The sequence below is a fragment of the Salvelinus fontinalis genome, chromosome 15 (genome assembly GCF_029448725.1).
Source record: "Salvelinus fontinalis isolate EN_2023a chromosome 15, ASM2944872v1, whole genome shotgun sequence".
Classification (NCBI taxonomy): domain Eukaryota; kingdom Metazoa; phylum Chordata; class Actinopteri; order Salmoniformes; family Salmonidae; genus Salvelinus; species Salvelinus fontinalis.
Window position 1 is genome coordinate 47,606,052 of NC_074679.1, and position 15,901 is coordinate 47,621,952.

The window sequence follows — 15,901 nt, forward strand, 5'->3', positions numbered from 1 at the left end:
GTTGATTTTATAGTACTGGAACCAAATGTGTGGAGCCTAAAAACATAGGATGAGGACAGTGCAAGGGAGACTGGAAGCTGTGTTCTCCAACCAAATTAGGTCTCACTGGGAAGAAACCTGAAATAAGCTGTTGGACTGGAAGATTAGAGAGAAAGGTCACCTCTGGATGTCCACTTAATGATTGAGCCAACTTTTCACTAAACCATTAACAGTAACAATGGCTCTCACTAACCATTAACAGCCATATCACTGGGTTAATGATTATACTGCAGCTGAAACACTGAGGTAGATGGATGTTGGAGTTTGGCAAAGAACAGCCTGCGCTCTCTCTCTCTCTCTCTCTCTCTCTCTCTCTCTCTCTCTCTCTCTCTCTCTCTCTCTCTCTCTCTCTCTCTCTCTCTCTCTCTCTCTCTCTCTCTCTCTCTCTCTCTCTCTCTCTCTCTCTCTCTCTCTCTCTCTCTCTCTCTCTCTCTCTCTCTCTCTCTCTCTCTCTCTTTCTCTCTCTCTCTCTTTCTCTCTCGCTCTCTCTCGCTCTCTCTCTCTCACTCTCTCTCTCTATCTCTCTATCTCTCGCTCTATCGCTATCTCTCGCTCTCGCTCTCTCGCTCTCTCGCTCACTCTCTCTCTCTGGTATTAAGACAATATAGTATAAGTTGCAGGTATGGCTAACCTACAGACCAGCAGCAGCTTTCTGAGGGTCTGTAAAGGTGTAGAATGCAGGTATACATTCATGGGAGTATTCTTAGATGTGTGTTACTGCTAGCTGCATTTCCAGGTCCTCTTTCAAATACTCGTTTCAATGTCTCACAATGGGATTCCCTGATAGGCGGATCCCTACAGGAGGAACCAATCACAACAACCCGGTTGAGTGGGCAAAAGCGGTGAGTCCTTCCCTGCCAGTCGCTCCACCGCTGGTTATTCTCGCTCTCTTCCTCAATAGCGTGTGATTGCGCCCCGCAAATCGGGGCATTCTTGCATGTGGGCATTCCTGCATCCGCGGATACGGTTGGCATCCAAAGCTATGGTGCATTACCACCACCTACTGTACTGGAGTACCCCCGCCTCCTGCCTGTGTACTGGAGGCCTAGCTTATAAATGGACCACTATAAGTATAAAGAGGGGTTCCTGCAGGTGCACAAATTCCTACAGAAGGGTGCTTGACCCTTTACTTTTTTGTTTTGGTCCACCAGCTTCAAACAGCTGTAAAAAACGATCTTTTTTGTTATTGAAAATATATTTCACAGCGATTTAGATGTTACAATGATTCCCTACACTAGTCAGTGCTTGTTTTCGCACATATACTGAAATTGAGCAAACAGTATAGAATTTTTGCAACCAGAAAAGGACCGAGCGATTTCCACTAGATAACACAACCACAAAGTCAGAACAGCTTTCCCATTTTGACAGATGCTGCTCCGGCGGGAGAAATCAATAGGCAAATATCCCAGCCAATCACAAAACTGGTGGTTAAGTAATACTGTGAAACACTATCATTTCACTATTACTGCAGACACTTCAAATATATATATATATATACATATATGAATATTTATGAATTTTGAAAATGTTCAGAAAATCCAATGCAAAAATCCTATGTGTTGTACCTTTAAACATACAAAAAAGGCTAGCGAATTTGCCAGCTTGTCCCAATGACTTAGCATGAGTTTAGGTTAGCATGCTAATCGATTAGCATGCACCCCAGCCTGGATATTTTTGTCAGTGATGAACTGAACACATTATGTACAGTATGTATTAACGCATCATTATCAAATATTGTAATGAGGAAACAGTTGAGAAGTGATTGGCCAACATATTCACTCCAAAACAGGAGTTGATTTTCTCTCACCTCAGCTCAAAAACGTCTGCCATGTTTTCCAAAATATTTTAGAATGGCAGACTGATCACATGACCAATATCTGTTCTCTGATTGGAGGATTCCAAAAAATTGCCCACTAGGTGGCACTGCCGATCAAAATTGCTCAGTTTTATGAAAAAATGTTGTAGCAACCGTTGCTGCAAGGCCAGCTAAACCACCAAACTAGCTTTTCTACCTAGCCAGACAGTAAAATTACTAGCTCTTCTCTCTCGTTTAGTTCAACCCACTTTCCCTCGTGACGTGTTGAGTAGACTGACTGACCTAGCTTCACAGCTGGACTGTCAAGAGAGATGCTTTGTTCATTGAGAGACAAAGAAAGCACATGCTTTCTTCAGCTGGCATTGTGCTAACTAGCTAGGTTTTTAGCTTTTTTAGCTTTTACCTTTCTCCTCTTTCTCTACGTTCACTTGTTTGTGTTAACTGGACCGACCGGTTTAACCTCACTGCATTACGTTCATGAGAGAATATCAGCCCGAAGTCGAACAACGCAACCATTTAGGGATGCAGGATGGGTAACAGCGGTTTTGACCGCGGCCCAACCCAATCATTCAAAATGTAACAAGTAATTTTGGGTGTCAGGGAAAATGTAAAAAGTGCATTCTTTTTTTTAGGAATGTAGTGGAGTAAAAGTAAAAGTTGTTAAGAATATAAATAGTAATGTAAAGTACAGATTACTTAAAAAAAACTACTTAGGAAGTACTTTAAATGATTTTGCTTTACACAACTGGAGGAACCTTAGGTTCCGTATGCTTTCGCTTAACATGCTGTCTCACTCTGTTCGTCCAGGCAGCTGGTTCACTTCAGTCGACATACAGGACGCTTATTTTCACATTAGCATTCTACCAGCACACAGGACGTTTCTCAGGTTTTCTTTTCAGGGCCCAGCCTATAAATATCTCGCTGTCTCCTTCGGGCTAGCATTAGCTCCACGGACGTTCAGCAAGTGTGATGGACAGCTCTAGCACCCCTAGCTCTAGCACCCCTTAGTCCCCTAGAGTATCAGGGGACTAAGAGTCTCCGCCTACATAGATGATTATTGGCTTTGCTCCCCGACACAGGAGCCAACAGTGTGAGACACGGTTTCCCTTAAAACCCACCTCTTCGAGTTAGGGTTCAAGAACAACCAGAAAAAAGAGCTGTTTGGTGCCCACACAGAGAATAGAATACCTAGGTGTCAAGTTGGATTCTCTCCTCTGTTCCACAGAGGGCACTCGGTCACGGGGTTGATGGCGTCCACCATCTCAGTAGTAACACTGAGGATGAGAGACCTCCAGCGTTGGGTATCGGCCCAACATCTGTGTACACGACGTCACCTCAATAGAAAGTTAAGGGTGACCACAGAATGTCTCTCCGACATTGGAAAAGTGGCGAGTGGCCGAGTGGCGTCTAAGGCACTGCATCGCATTGCTAGCTGTGCCACTAGAGATCCTGGTTCAAGTCCAGGCTCTGTTGGAGCCAGCCGCGACCGGGAGACCCATGGGGTGGCGCACAATTGGCCCAGCGTCGTCTGGGTTTGGCCGGAAAGGATGTCCTTGTCCCATCGCGCTCTAGCAACTCTTGTGGCAGGCCGGGTGCATGCACGCTGACACGGCCGCCAGGTGTACGGTTTCCTCTGACATATTGGTGCGGCTGGCTTCCAGGTTAAGCAGGCATTGTGTCAAGAAGCAGTGCGGCTTTGCTGGGTTGTGTTTCGGAGGACGCATGGCTCTTGACCTTCACCTCTCCTGAGTCCGTATGGGAATTGCAGTGATGGGACAAGACTAACTACCAATTGAATACCATGAAATTGGGGAGAAAATGGGTAAATAAAAAAAGTACAAAATAATAAGAAAAAATATAAAAGAAAAAGAAAGATACAATACGACTGTGGCACTCACTCTCTGCATCTACACAGACTAGCTGTCAATATTATTCTGTGAAGCAGAGCACACCACCTCTCACTACGCTCGACTTGTCCCAGGCGTATTGCATGTGGGAGCGGACTTAAATAGCGCTCCTTTAAAACTGCTTTACTGATTGCCCTTACACCTGCAAAGCGAGTGAGTGAGCTGCACGCACTGTCAGCCCCCAATTCGTGCCTACAGTTTGCCCGGGGTTATCCAAGGGTTACTTTTGGTTTCCACCTGCCACTCTTCTCTTCTACGGAGGAAAATCGTCTCTAGAGTTTGTGTCCACAAGACGCGTTGCATGCTTACTTGGATAGAGCAAGAGCATTACGTAAGAGCGACCAACGCTTCGTATCTTGGGCACATCCCTACAAGGGTCGGCCCCTCTCTCGTCAACGGCTATTCCACTGGACAGTGGAGGCTATTGTAATTGTCTTATAATACCAATGGTTTATGGACCCCGGACGGCCTGAGGGCTCATTCCACTAGAGATATGGCTACCTCTTGGGCACTGTTCAAATGCATCTCTTTGCAAGAGATTTGTGATACGGCATGTTGGGCCACCTCTCACACATTTATGAGGTTTTACCGACTGGGTGTCACTGCACCTTCATTGGTGCATACTGTCCTAAGTGACAAAGCCTCTGAGGCAGTGGTGGATTGGTGCCTAGAGAAGTGGGTATACTTAAATTTAGCTTTTTTTAAAAAAAGGAAAGGCACCCTGTGTGAAAGTTTTTATGAGAAACAGTTATAAATACCATATTGTTCTTTCGGAGTCAGGCCAATCCAAGCTGTACTGTGCAAGTAGGCTAATAGTAGGCCTACTATTGAAACAGATAAATGAGACTCAACTGAGTCAGGAGAAATTGACAGATTTCCCTCATAAGCATCGCTATATTTTTCCTGTTACTTAATTGTTTGAAACCTGGACGTTTTACATCCTACAATGAGGCATGTCTTACGTTGCGTCAAAGTAGCCGATAGTCAAAATCACACCATAGAAACGTGGATGCAATTATTTTACAGGTTTCCTCATATGCGTCCCCCCTTGTACTATTGGTTTCCTTTGAACTTTCTTTCATTGTCTAGCAGCCAAAGGCATTATCCTAGGCATCTTTAGATCTCCCCTCTTTCTAAATTTCGAACAGATCTTTCCATCTCTGTCCATGAAACCGCTCGCGTGTGCGGTGCGCATTTTAGAAGGTGTGCACATCGCTGGGCATCAAATTTGAAGAAATAATAGGTCAGCATTGTAAGCGAAACATTCTGATCTGTTCTATCGGCCTTATTCATTGATACGGCGTAGACCTCCACTACACTACTTCAATACACATTGTGGGGACTAAGAAGTGAGTATACGCAATGCCCACTGAAAAATTAAGTGGGTATTCGGCGTATACCTGCGTATACCCTCCACGACACCACTGCTCTGAGGGGTGATATTGTTGGGACTACCCTGGCTTCGGGAGAGCATGTCTGTGATACGAGAGTTGGCCATAACCCATTGTGAGACATCGAAACAAGTATTTGAAAGAGAACTCAAGGTTACTTTCGTAACCCCCTGTTCTCTGAGGATGAGTGAGATGTCTCGGTGCATTTTTCTGCTCGCAAGAGCACAAAGAAGAGAGACATGCTTGAGAATAACCAGAGGGTCTCCGACAAACGTTGTGTTATTGGTTCTTGTAGTGATCCTCCTATCAGCAATTCCCATTGTGGGGCATCTCACTCATCTTCTCAGAGAACTGAGGTTACGAAAGTAACCTAGTTTCTCCATTTGTTTACTCATGTCCAGATTCTTAAGACAGTTGTAGCAGGAGTATGTTAACTGCGCTGTTGTCTATGATGAAGCTGTCAGCTGTTAGTGGATGAGATGACCCGCTGTGTCTCGTCCAGTCTGTTACCCTGTCTGTCACTCTCTCTGTCCACCTCCCTCTCTGGATACTATCAGCCCCCCTGTTAAGAGAGGAGAGGAGTACCATACCATCACCCTACCCACCTTCCAACCTTACAGCATTACAACTCCTTTCAGCTCAACTTTCGAAACACAAGAAAATCTAGGCTATTTTATCTTCCATACAAAAAATACAAAGCATTTAAATAAACATGTAATACATAGATTCATCTTAGATTCTATGCTCTTACAAGTAACTTGGTGCAGTCTATGAGGAGGAAATACACTGCAATACTTAATGCAGCTGGTGGCCACACCAGATACTGACTGTTACTTTTGATTTTGACCACCCCCCTTTGTTCAGGGGCATATTATTCCATTTCTGTTAGTCACATGTCTGTGGGACTTGTTCAGTTTATGTCTGTTGTTGAATCTTGTTATTTTCATACAAATATTTACACATGTTAAGTTTGCTTATAAAACAACGTAGTTGACAGTGCGAGGCTCGTTTCTTTTTATGCTGAGTTTACAAGGAGCGGCCCTTTTTGTGACAAACAACGAAATTGCAACACTGCACTACGCTCTGAATCCTGCGTCTCCGTAGAGCTTGTAGTAAGCTTTACTTGGATGTGTCAGCTACTTTAATGTTCATTCCATTTCAGAAGTACCGCCTATGTCCCCTCATTGTCATCTTGGCCTGCTTAAAATCTTCCTGAGAGACTTGTGACCATAAGCTAGCCATATGCTTTTTTACTACTGGTTAATGTGTGGTGAAGATTTTGTTTACTTCTCTGACTCCTTTCTCACTCGGCCAGTAATGCATTTCTTTGGACTCATTCTCAAGGTTTTTGACCTTGAGGTGAAGAGTCACTTCACCACTAACCACTAACACCCTACGCCCACTTCTTCCCTCTGTTCCCCCCCTTCTCCCATAGATTTAGTCAGTGTTACTCTAGCCGTGAGTGACTAAGTCTGTTTCCTAAATGGCATCATATTCCATATATAGTGCACTAGTTTTGACCAGAGCCCTGTAAGCCCTGGTCAAAAACAGTGCATATACATACAGTTGAAGTTGGAAGTTTACATACACTTTAGCCAAATACATTTAAACTCAGTTTTTCACAATTCCTGACATTTAATCCTAGAAAAAATTCCCTGTCTTAGGTCAGTTAGGATCACCACTTTATTTTAAGAATGTGAAATGTCAGATTAATAGTAGAGAGAATGATTTACTTCAGCTTTAATTTCATTCGTCACATTCCCAGTGGGTCAGAAGTTTACATGCACTCAATTAGTATTTGGTAGCATTGCCTTTAAATTGTTTAACTTGGGTCAAACGTTTCAGGTAGCCTTCCACAAGCTTCCCACAATAAGTTGGGTGAATTTTGGCCCATTCCTCCTGGCAGAGCTGGTGTAACTGAGTCAGGTTTGTAGGCCTCCTTGCTCGCACACACTTTTTCAGTTCTGCCCACACATTTTCTATAGGATTGAGGTCAGGGCTTTGTGATGGCCACTCCAATACCTTGACTTTGTTGTCCTTAAGCCATTTTGCCACAACTTTGGAAGTATGCTTGGGGTCATTGTCCATTTGGAAGACCCATTTGCAACCAAGCTTTAACTTCCTGACTGATGTCTTGAGATGTTGCTTCAATATATCCACATAATTTTCCTACCTCATGATGCAATCTATTTTGTGAAGTGCACCAGTCCTTCTTGCAGCAAAGCATCCCCACAACATGATGCTGCTTCACGGTTGGGATGGTGTTCTTCGGCTTGCAAGCTTCCCCCTTTTTCCTCCAAACACAACAATGGTCATTATGGCCAAACAGTTCTATTTTTGTTTCATCAGACATTTCTCCAAAAAGTACGATCTTTGTCCCCATGTGCAGTTGCAAACCGTAGTCTGGCTTTTTCATGGCGGTTTTGGAGCAGTGGCTTCTTCCTTGCTGAGCGGCCTTTCAGGTTATGTTGATATAGGAATCGTTTTACTGTTGATATAGATATGTCTGTACCTGTTTCCTCCAGCATCTTCATAAGGTCATTTGCTGTTGTTCTGGGATGTACTTGCACTTTTCGCACCAAAGTACATTCCTCTCTAGGAGACAACACATCTCCTTCCTGAGCGGTATGACGGCTGCGTGGTCCCATGGTGTTTATACTTGTGTACTATTGTTTGTACAGATGAACGTGGTACCTTCAGGCGTTTGGAAATTTCTTCCAAGGATGAAACAGACTTGAGGTCTTGGCTGATTTCTTTTGATTTTCCCATGATGTCAAGCAAAGAGGCAATGGGTTTGAAGGTAGGCCTTGAAATACATCCACAGGTACACCTCCAATTGACTCAAATGATGTCAATTAGCCTATCAGAAGCTTCTAAAGCCATGACATAATTTTCTGGAATTTTCCAAGTTGTTTAAAGGCACAGTCAATTTAGTGTATGTAAACTTCTGACCCACTGGAATTGTGATACAGTGAATTATAAGTGAAATAATCTGTCTGCAAACTATTGTTGGAAAAATGACTTGTGTCATGCACAAAGTAGATGTCCTAACCGACTTGCCAAAACTATAGTTTGTTAACAAGAAATTTGTGGAGTGGTTGAAAAACGAGTTAATGACTCAACCCAAGTGTATGTAAACTTCCGACTTCAACTGTATATGGGCTAAACGTATCCTTATTTTAGTATTAATGTCAGAGGTTGAGGCAGTCTTTGCGAGGTTTACACAGCTAAGCTTTAACTGGCGTGTATCTCAGTCGTTGTGCTCTATGTTTAGCTTATCATGCTCCAGTGTTGAAGTAGCAGTCCCCTAGAAATGTAAAAACATCTGATCTCACCACAGATAATTCCTCCGAGACTCCCGTCACGAGCACAAATGCGCGCGCACACACACACACACACACACACACACACACACACACACACACACACACACACACACACACACACACACACACACACACACACACACACACACACACACACACACACACACACACACTATCCTTGTGGGGACCAAACGATTGATTCCCATTCAAAACCCTATTTTCCCTAACCCCTATCCTTAAATCTAACCCCTAACTCCTAAACCTAACCCCTAACTCTTAACCCTAATTGTAACCCTAAACATAACTCCTGAGCCTAAACTAGCCTTTTTCCTTGTGGGGACTGTCAAAATGTCCCCACCAATACCTTGTTTTACGATCCTTGTGAGGTCCCATCAAGGATAGTAAAACCAAAAATACACAGGCACACACAGTCCGTAGCCCCCTCTGATGAGCTCAGTATATGGCAATTTCGGGGCCAGTTAGGTTCAGGGCTTTTTCCTGAAAACCCTCTGATGACCTTGCCTGATAATGTTCAAGGTCTTATTGTTCAGTAGGATTGCATGCTGTGAAGAGAAATGTCTGAGTTGAATTGGTATCGTGCAATGACTCTCACAAGGTTGACAAACCAAGGGTCCTCCCTCCTCTACCCCCTCTCCCCTCTCTCCCCGACCCCCTACAGTCTGTGTGTGTGTGTGTTTGCAGTCTATAGAGCTAACAGAGTGTGTGTTTGTGGTCTATAGAGCTAACATAGTGTGTTTTTGGTCTATAGAGCTAACAGTGAGTGAGTGAGTGAGTGAGTGAGTGAGTGAGTGAGTGAGTGAGTGAGTGAGTGAGTGAGTGAGCGAGCAGTGAGTGTGTGTGCCTTTGTTTGTGGTCTATAGAGCTAACAGAGTGTGTGTGTTCGTGGTCTATAGAGCTAACAGAGTGTGTGTGTTTGTGGTCTATAGAGCTAACAGAGTGTGTGTGCTTGTGGTCTATAGAGCTAACAGAGAGTGTGTGTGTGCTAGCCTACGTTGCAAGATGTGTCTTGCCTGAACCTGTGCATGGCAGCATCTCTGAGTTGAGTTGTTGCGTTTGTGTAAGTACTAGAGCTAGCAATTGCGATTGGGGAGGCTCAGAGTTACCTCTCAAAAGGAGGGCAGTGCAAACTCTCTCTTACACAACCACACGCACACACAGGATTTTCTAGTGGCCCCCTTTAACCCCATACTGACACAGCTGACCCGTAAGAAGGAGTAACCATGGCAACCGTTTTGTCCCCTAGATGCAAGAGCTGGAGCAGAGGGTTACAGAGTCTGACCAACGGGCTGAGAGCGCTGAGAAACAGGTACGGCAGAGTTTCAAAACCACAGCTTCAGCTACTTCAAGCTACCGGAGAAGCTTCAGTCGCCTCAAGTAGCTGCAGCACAGTGTGCCAAGAGTCAGGCTCATCGCCACTACAAAAGTCACTTTCTTTCTCTGTCTTTGTCTCTCTCTCGTTCCTCTCATTTCTGCACTATGCTCTGTATAACCATCGAGGCTCGTCTTTTTTGTCTCCTCTACTGAGAGTCAGAGAAAGAGCCCGTTTATTCCCGTCTATCTTGTGAGTCTGTGAGCTCGTAATCATACTGTTGGTAACGGTCTATTACAGGTCCATGTCATGGAAGAGAAGCTGAAATCTGCAAACATACAACCCAGCGAATCAGAGAACTCGTTGTACAGAAGGTACCAGGAGCTGACCAATCAGGTGCAGGAGAAAGATGCCGTGATAAAGAGATTAGAGGTGCAGCTGGAAAAACAGGTAGGGAAGTTATAGGCTGAGTCACAAATGGTTTCCTATCCCTGATATAGTGCACTACTTTTGAGAAGAGCTCTATGGGCCCTGGTCCAAAGCAGTGCACTATATAGAGAATATGGTGCCATTTGAGAAGCAACATACATGTTCATTGATGTTCATAATGATGTGGGTTTTGATAAACCCCTGACTAACCCTAAAACCCCGTTTTCTTGGCCTATAGATCTTAGTCAGAGCCCAGGAGGCGAAGACCATTGAGGAGAAGGCTGCTAAAATCAAAGACTGGGTTACATTTAAGCTACGAGAGGTAAGCTCAAATACAGTATGTAGTATTGTTGTCACGACACTAGTATGTATCACAATACTATGAAGTAAGGAAGAAAAGGAAAGAAAACATGAATTGGACTTTATTTCTTGAGGAAAATAGTCCTAATGTTGGAAAAAACAGCCTTATGTTGTCACCCAGTGTCACATTTGTTTACTTTGCAAGCTACGATTGTAGGACATCTTTTCGAGCCAGTTTGCTACAGAAGGAAAATTATCCTCCAGCAACAGGACATTTTAATTATTATGTGGATTATAATACAGATCTTTTTTTTTTGAAGGACCATAGGAGTTTAGTCTGCTTTGTATTTTTTATTTTTGACAAGGAAAATCGTAGTATCACAATACTGGCATCGTGTACAGCACATATAAATCCTATATGGACCAGCCAGGTCAAAGATTTCTTTGCATTATTTAACCTCTCTTGGGTATGTGGGACGTAGCGTCCCACCTCTTCAACAGCCAGTCAAACTGCTGGGCGCCAAAATCAAATACAGAAATACTCATTATAAAAATTCAGAAAACAAAACATATTTTACATAGGTTTAAAGATGAACTTCTTGTGAATCCAACCACGGTGTCAGATTTAAAAAATGCTTTACGGCGAAAGCATACCTTACGATTATTTGAGAACATAGCCCACTAGACAATTCATTACAAACAGTAACCAGCCAAGTAGAACAGAGTCAGAGTCAGAGATAGAGATAAAATGAGTCCCTTTGATGATCTTCATATGGTTGCACTCAGCAGACATTAATTTACTCAATAAATGTTTCTTTTGTTCGATAAAGTCTCTTTATATACAAAAACCTCCGTTTTGTTTGCGCGTTTTCTTCAGTAATCTACAGGCTCCGCTCAAACGCAATCAAAACAGGAAGACAAAAAAATCCAAATTGTATCCGTAAAGTTCATAGAAACATGTCAAACGATGTTTATATTCAATCCTCAGGTTGTTTTTAGTCTAAATAATCGATAATATTTCAACCGGACAATAACGTCGTCAATTTAAAGGGTAAACAAGAATTGCTATCTCTCTGTCGCGCGCATGTCAAAGCTCTGCGACACTTTAGGATCCAGTCATTCCGAATGCTCTTATTCCCTAATTTTTCAGAATACAAGCCTGAAACAATTTCTAAAAACTGTTGACATCTAGTGGAAGGCATAGGAACTGCAATTTGAGTCCTAAGTCAATGTATACTGTAATGGCATTGAATAGAAAACTACAAACCACCCCCAAAAAACAACTTCCTGAATGGATTTTCCTCAGGTTTTCGCCTGCCAAATCAGTTCTGTTATACTCACAGACACTATTTTAACAGTTTTGGAAACTTTAGAGTGTTTTCTATCCAAATCTACCAGTTAAATGCATATCATATCTTCTGGGCCCGAGAAGCAGGCAGTTTAATTTGGGCATGCATTTCATCCAAAATTCCGAATGCTGCCCCCTAACCTAGTGAAGTTAAACTGGAAAACAAACAGAGGTCATGATCAGTTGATAAAGACATGAGAACATGAGAACAATTAACTCAAAACTTCTACTCATTGTTATCTTCTTTCTGTACGGTTTTTCAGATGGAGATTGAGAACCAGAAACTGAAGATGTCCAACTTGAAGCAGGCAGAACAGATCATGATGCTGCAGGACAAACTCCAAGGTGATCCCCCTTCCACCACAACTGTACAAAACTCCTGGGAACTTTAGTTCATCTACCCAGAATACTCTCTGAGAGTGCCACACTCGGTTTTAATAGACAGACACCCTCGCCCAGAGGCCTTGGATGCTTGCCAGTTGCTAGTCAACTGTTTTCACCGCGATAACAATTACAAAGATCTGTCCGAGTGGGAGTATGTAGAATATTAAGAGAAGGGAGTCCAGCACAGAACCCTGGAGCACACCCTATGTTACTTTGATAGTATCAGGGCCTAGTCACCTTAGTGGAAGACTGCGGTTGGCCTATGTTCTACAGAGCATGTTGTGATATTGCCAAAAGCTGCAGTTGTGTCTCTAGAATGACTATATTTTCCCCTCTTGTTCAATAGCTATCTTGGAGAACCCTTCATCTCCTGGACCACCCACCTCTCCTTTCACAGACACCCACCAGGTACCCTGCAGCCCCTTACACATCCCAAGCTGTCCAGGGACCCCGCCTGTCCAGGAGGAGACAGGCTGGGGAAGACAGACAGGCATAGGGGACAGGTCAGAGCAGCCCTGTAAACGGAGTGGTGACCGAGGGGACAGAGGAGACACAACAGGCCACGGCACAGTGACAGTAACCCTGTCAAACACTCCCTGTCTGGGCAGCAGGGGCAGGGAGACTGGGGCTGGACCTGGTAGTCCTGTTCCGACCACTGGAGGTCAAGACCAACCACTAGGTGGTGCTACTCCCAGAGACCACTCCTCGGACGAGCTCAGCAGCAAGTTCCGCTCCCAACGTCTCCGCTCCTCCTCCTCTTCCTCCTCCTCCTCTTCCTCCACCTATGAAACAACCCACGGGGGTCCCAGTATCTCTGACACCCCTACGCCTACCTCCACCCCTAAAAGCCCTCTCCTCTGCCGTTCTCCGTCTAACTCCCACCCCTTTCAGACCACCGCCCAGACCCTGGCTCTACCCTCCCATACTGGGACCAGCATGACCTTACCCAAGGTGTGATAAGTTCTACATTCCTAACTAGTGGCCCTAATCACCTCTCATTACAGTGCTCTTTCCCTTGCTTGTATCTGTGTCGTACATTTCTTGTAACTCAGGGATTCTTGGAAAACTGAACAATCTGTACTTTTTCCCCCACATTGTTCCTTAATATTAGCAACATTTGAAATACTGTGTATATTTTGATAGACCAAAGTATCAGCTATCACACAATGTAAAGGAACAGCCTCCTAATTCTCCGTCAGACACCGTAAAAGGCATTTCATTTAACATTTACATGGGCCTTGATTGTTTAATTCTAACATTATATGTAATACAAATAAGTCTAACTTAATATGTAATACAAATCTCTGAACATATTTTTGTTTTGTTTAATAGCGCTATACACTGAGTGTCCAAAACATTAGGAACACCTCTTTCCATGACATAGACTGACCAGGTGAATCCAGGTGAAAGCTATGATCCCTTATTGATGTCACTTGTTAAATCGACTTCAATCAGTGTAGATAAAGGGGAGGAGACAGGTTAATAAAGTAGGATGCTTAAGCCTTGAGACAATTGAGACATGGATTGTGTGTTGTGTGTCATCCACCCTCTCAATGTGTGCCATTGAGAGGGTGGATGGGCAAGACAAAAGACAAAGTGCCTTTGAACGGGATATGGTAGTAGGTGCCAGGCACACCGGTTTGAGTGTGTCAATAACTGCAATACTGCTGGGGTTTTTCACGCTCTACAGTTTTCAATGTGTATCAAGAATGGTCCTCCACCCAAAGGACATCCAGCCAACTTGACACAACTGTGGAAAGCATTGGAGTACAAATGGAACAACATCCCCGTGGAAGGGTTTCGACATCTTGTAAAGTCCATGCCCTGACAAATTGAGGCTGTTCTGGGGGCGCAACTCAATATTAAGAAGGTGTTCCTAATGTTTTGTACACTCAGTATATAATGCTCCTGGGCTAATTTTATTAGTATTTTGGCATGTTTTTCTAGATTCAGAACTTGAATCAACATTTATAAAGCAAACATTATGCCTTAGATCAAGCACAGCAAATACTTCAATAGTTTAAGCAGATGTTGCAGAACACTGATACAAATTATCTTACGGGAGTTAGCCATCAGTGAGTTGACAACAAATACTCAAAACAGACACATTTTAGCCTCTAAATGTAAAATATTAAAATAAGCATTTGTAAAAATCCCCAGTTAAACCGAACCATTCTATCAGATCTTTCAGCAATCTGACAGAATTGAAGTTAAACAAAAATCTGACCGAGTTTTTATTTTACAGAGTTGACAGAAAGGTCATGTTTTTTCTTCATTCATGTGGCATACAAAGTATCAATGTAGATTTGTCCTCGGTGGCTTTATGACTAAAACCTAATTAAAATCAACATATTTGAACCAAAATTGTATTTTATCTTAATCTATCAGGGAGCTGGAGTTGGCAGTTTATGCTTGTAACCATGGTGATTTAAATATTTGTTTTGTATGAAGAGAACTTTACAGACCTTGAGTGATCTTGTTGCACTACATGTAGTGGGGGCATGAACAAGGGGTCCTTATGGTGGAGCTAACACTGCTCATTCCTGATTCATTTAGGATTTTAGACAAATCTGAAGACAAGAATATTCCTTAACGTTAGAGAGGGCTATTGCAATAAACTACATAAGACCTTTTTCAGTTCATATTAATTAATGGCAGTTTATAGAATTTTAAACACTTTTTTTGGAGAATTAGGATCCTTCGCTTCGGACAAGGGTATTTCCAGGCATAGAGCCTACATGGAAATGAATACCATCGAAAATATTTCGAAAATTCTAAAAACAAATCTTTCCCCTTATAGAATTGTCCTAAATGTAGTTTTTAAGCTCAAATAATGTAACAAAATCTTCTTTAACTATAAAAATATAGCTCCCATGCCGGACAAGGATTGTCCCAACTTTCAAGAATCCCTGCACAGTTTGACTGTGCCTATGTGTGATGGCCGTTCTGGGATGTAATCAGTTAATAAACTTAGTTGAACTTGCACCGCATCAATCAATCAATCAAATTCCAATCAATCATGTCATCTTTATTTGTGAACTAACAGGTGCGGACGCCCCTGACCCCCCGCGATAGCATCCAGCTGGTGAAGAAACACTACAGCCAGCCCCAGCCTGGAGGTCTGGACCGGCTGCACCACCTCAATGTCCCCATAAACATGATTGCCTCCAGCACCCAGGTAAAGGGAGGGAGCATGCTCAACTCTATCCTGTTGTACAAAAACAGTGAGAGAGTGCCTGAAGTCAACAGTCTGTCACGTAACGCCGAAAAAAAGAGGACCTGACCTCACTCACTTGATGTAGTTTCAATTATAGCATTTGTTTGTTTTATTTTCATCTTCTGCACCCTGTAGAGCCCTGTGTCCCCTTCCAACTGCAATCATGTCCTGGAAGAGACAGATATAGATGACGGGCTGCCTGACGGTATGGAGGGGGTGGTGGAGGGGCCCGGGGCCAAAGGTCCTCCCAAGGAACAAGTGTTTGTTAGGTTGGCTGAGGATCTGGAACTGCTGGACCCGGATGTCCTGAAACCCCCCACCCCTCCTCTGCACCGGTTCCCCTCCTGGGTAAGATCAGTGTTGAGGGTAACGCATTGCAAAAGGAATGCGTTACTTCCATCAGATTACTTTTAT

General features: G+C 43.4%; 1 protein-coding gene across 1 annotated transcript in view; it reads left to right on the plus strand.

Moving 5' to 3' along the window:
• plekhh1 (pleckstrin homology domain containing, family H (with MyTH4 domain) member 1) overlaps positions 1-15,901 on the plus strand; it is a 64,872-nt gene that overhangs the window by 17,810 nt on the left and 31,161 nt on the right. Inside the window, exons 3-9 of the mRNA XM_055864035.1 lie at positions 9,744-9,806; positions 10,110-10,259; positions 10,477-10,560; positions 12,150-12,231; positions 12,617-13,221; positions 15,317-15,448; positions 15,623-15,835. Of these exons, the coding sequence (XP_055720010.1) occupies positions 9,744-9,806; positions 10,110-10,259; positions 10,477-10,560; positions 12,150-12,231; positions 12,617-13,221; positions 15,317-15,448; positions 15,623-15,835 (1,329 nt within the window). The remainder of the gene's footprint in view (positions 1-9,743; positions 9,807-10,109; positions 10,260-10,476; positions 10,561-12,149; positions 12,232-12,616; positions 13,222-15,316; positions 15,449-15,622; positions 15,836-15,901) is intronic.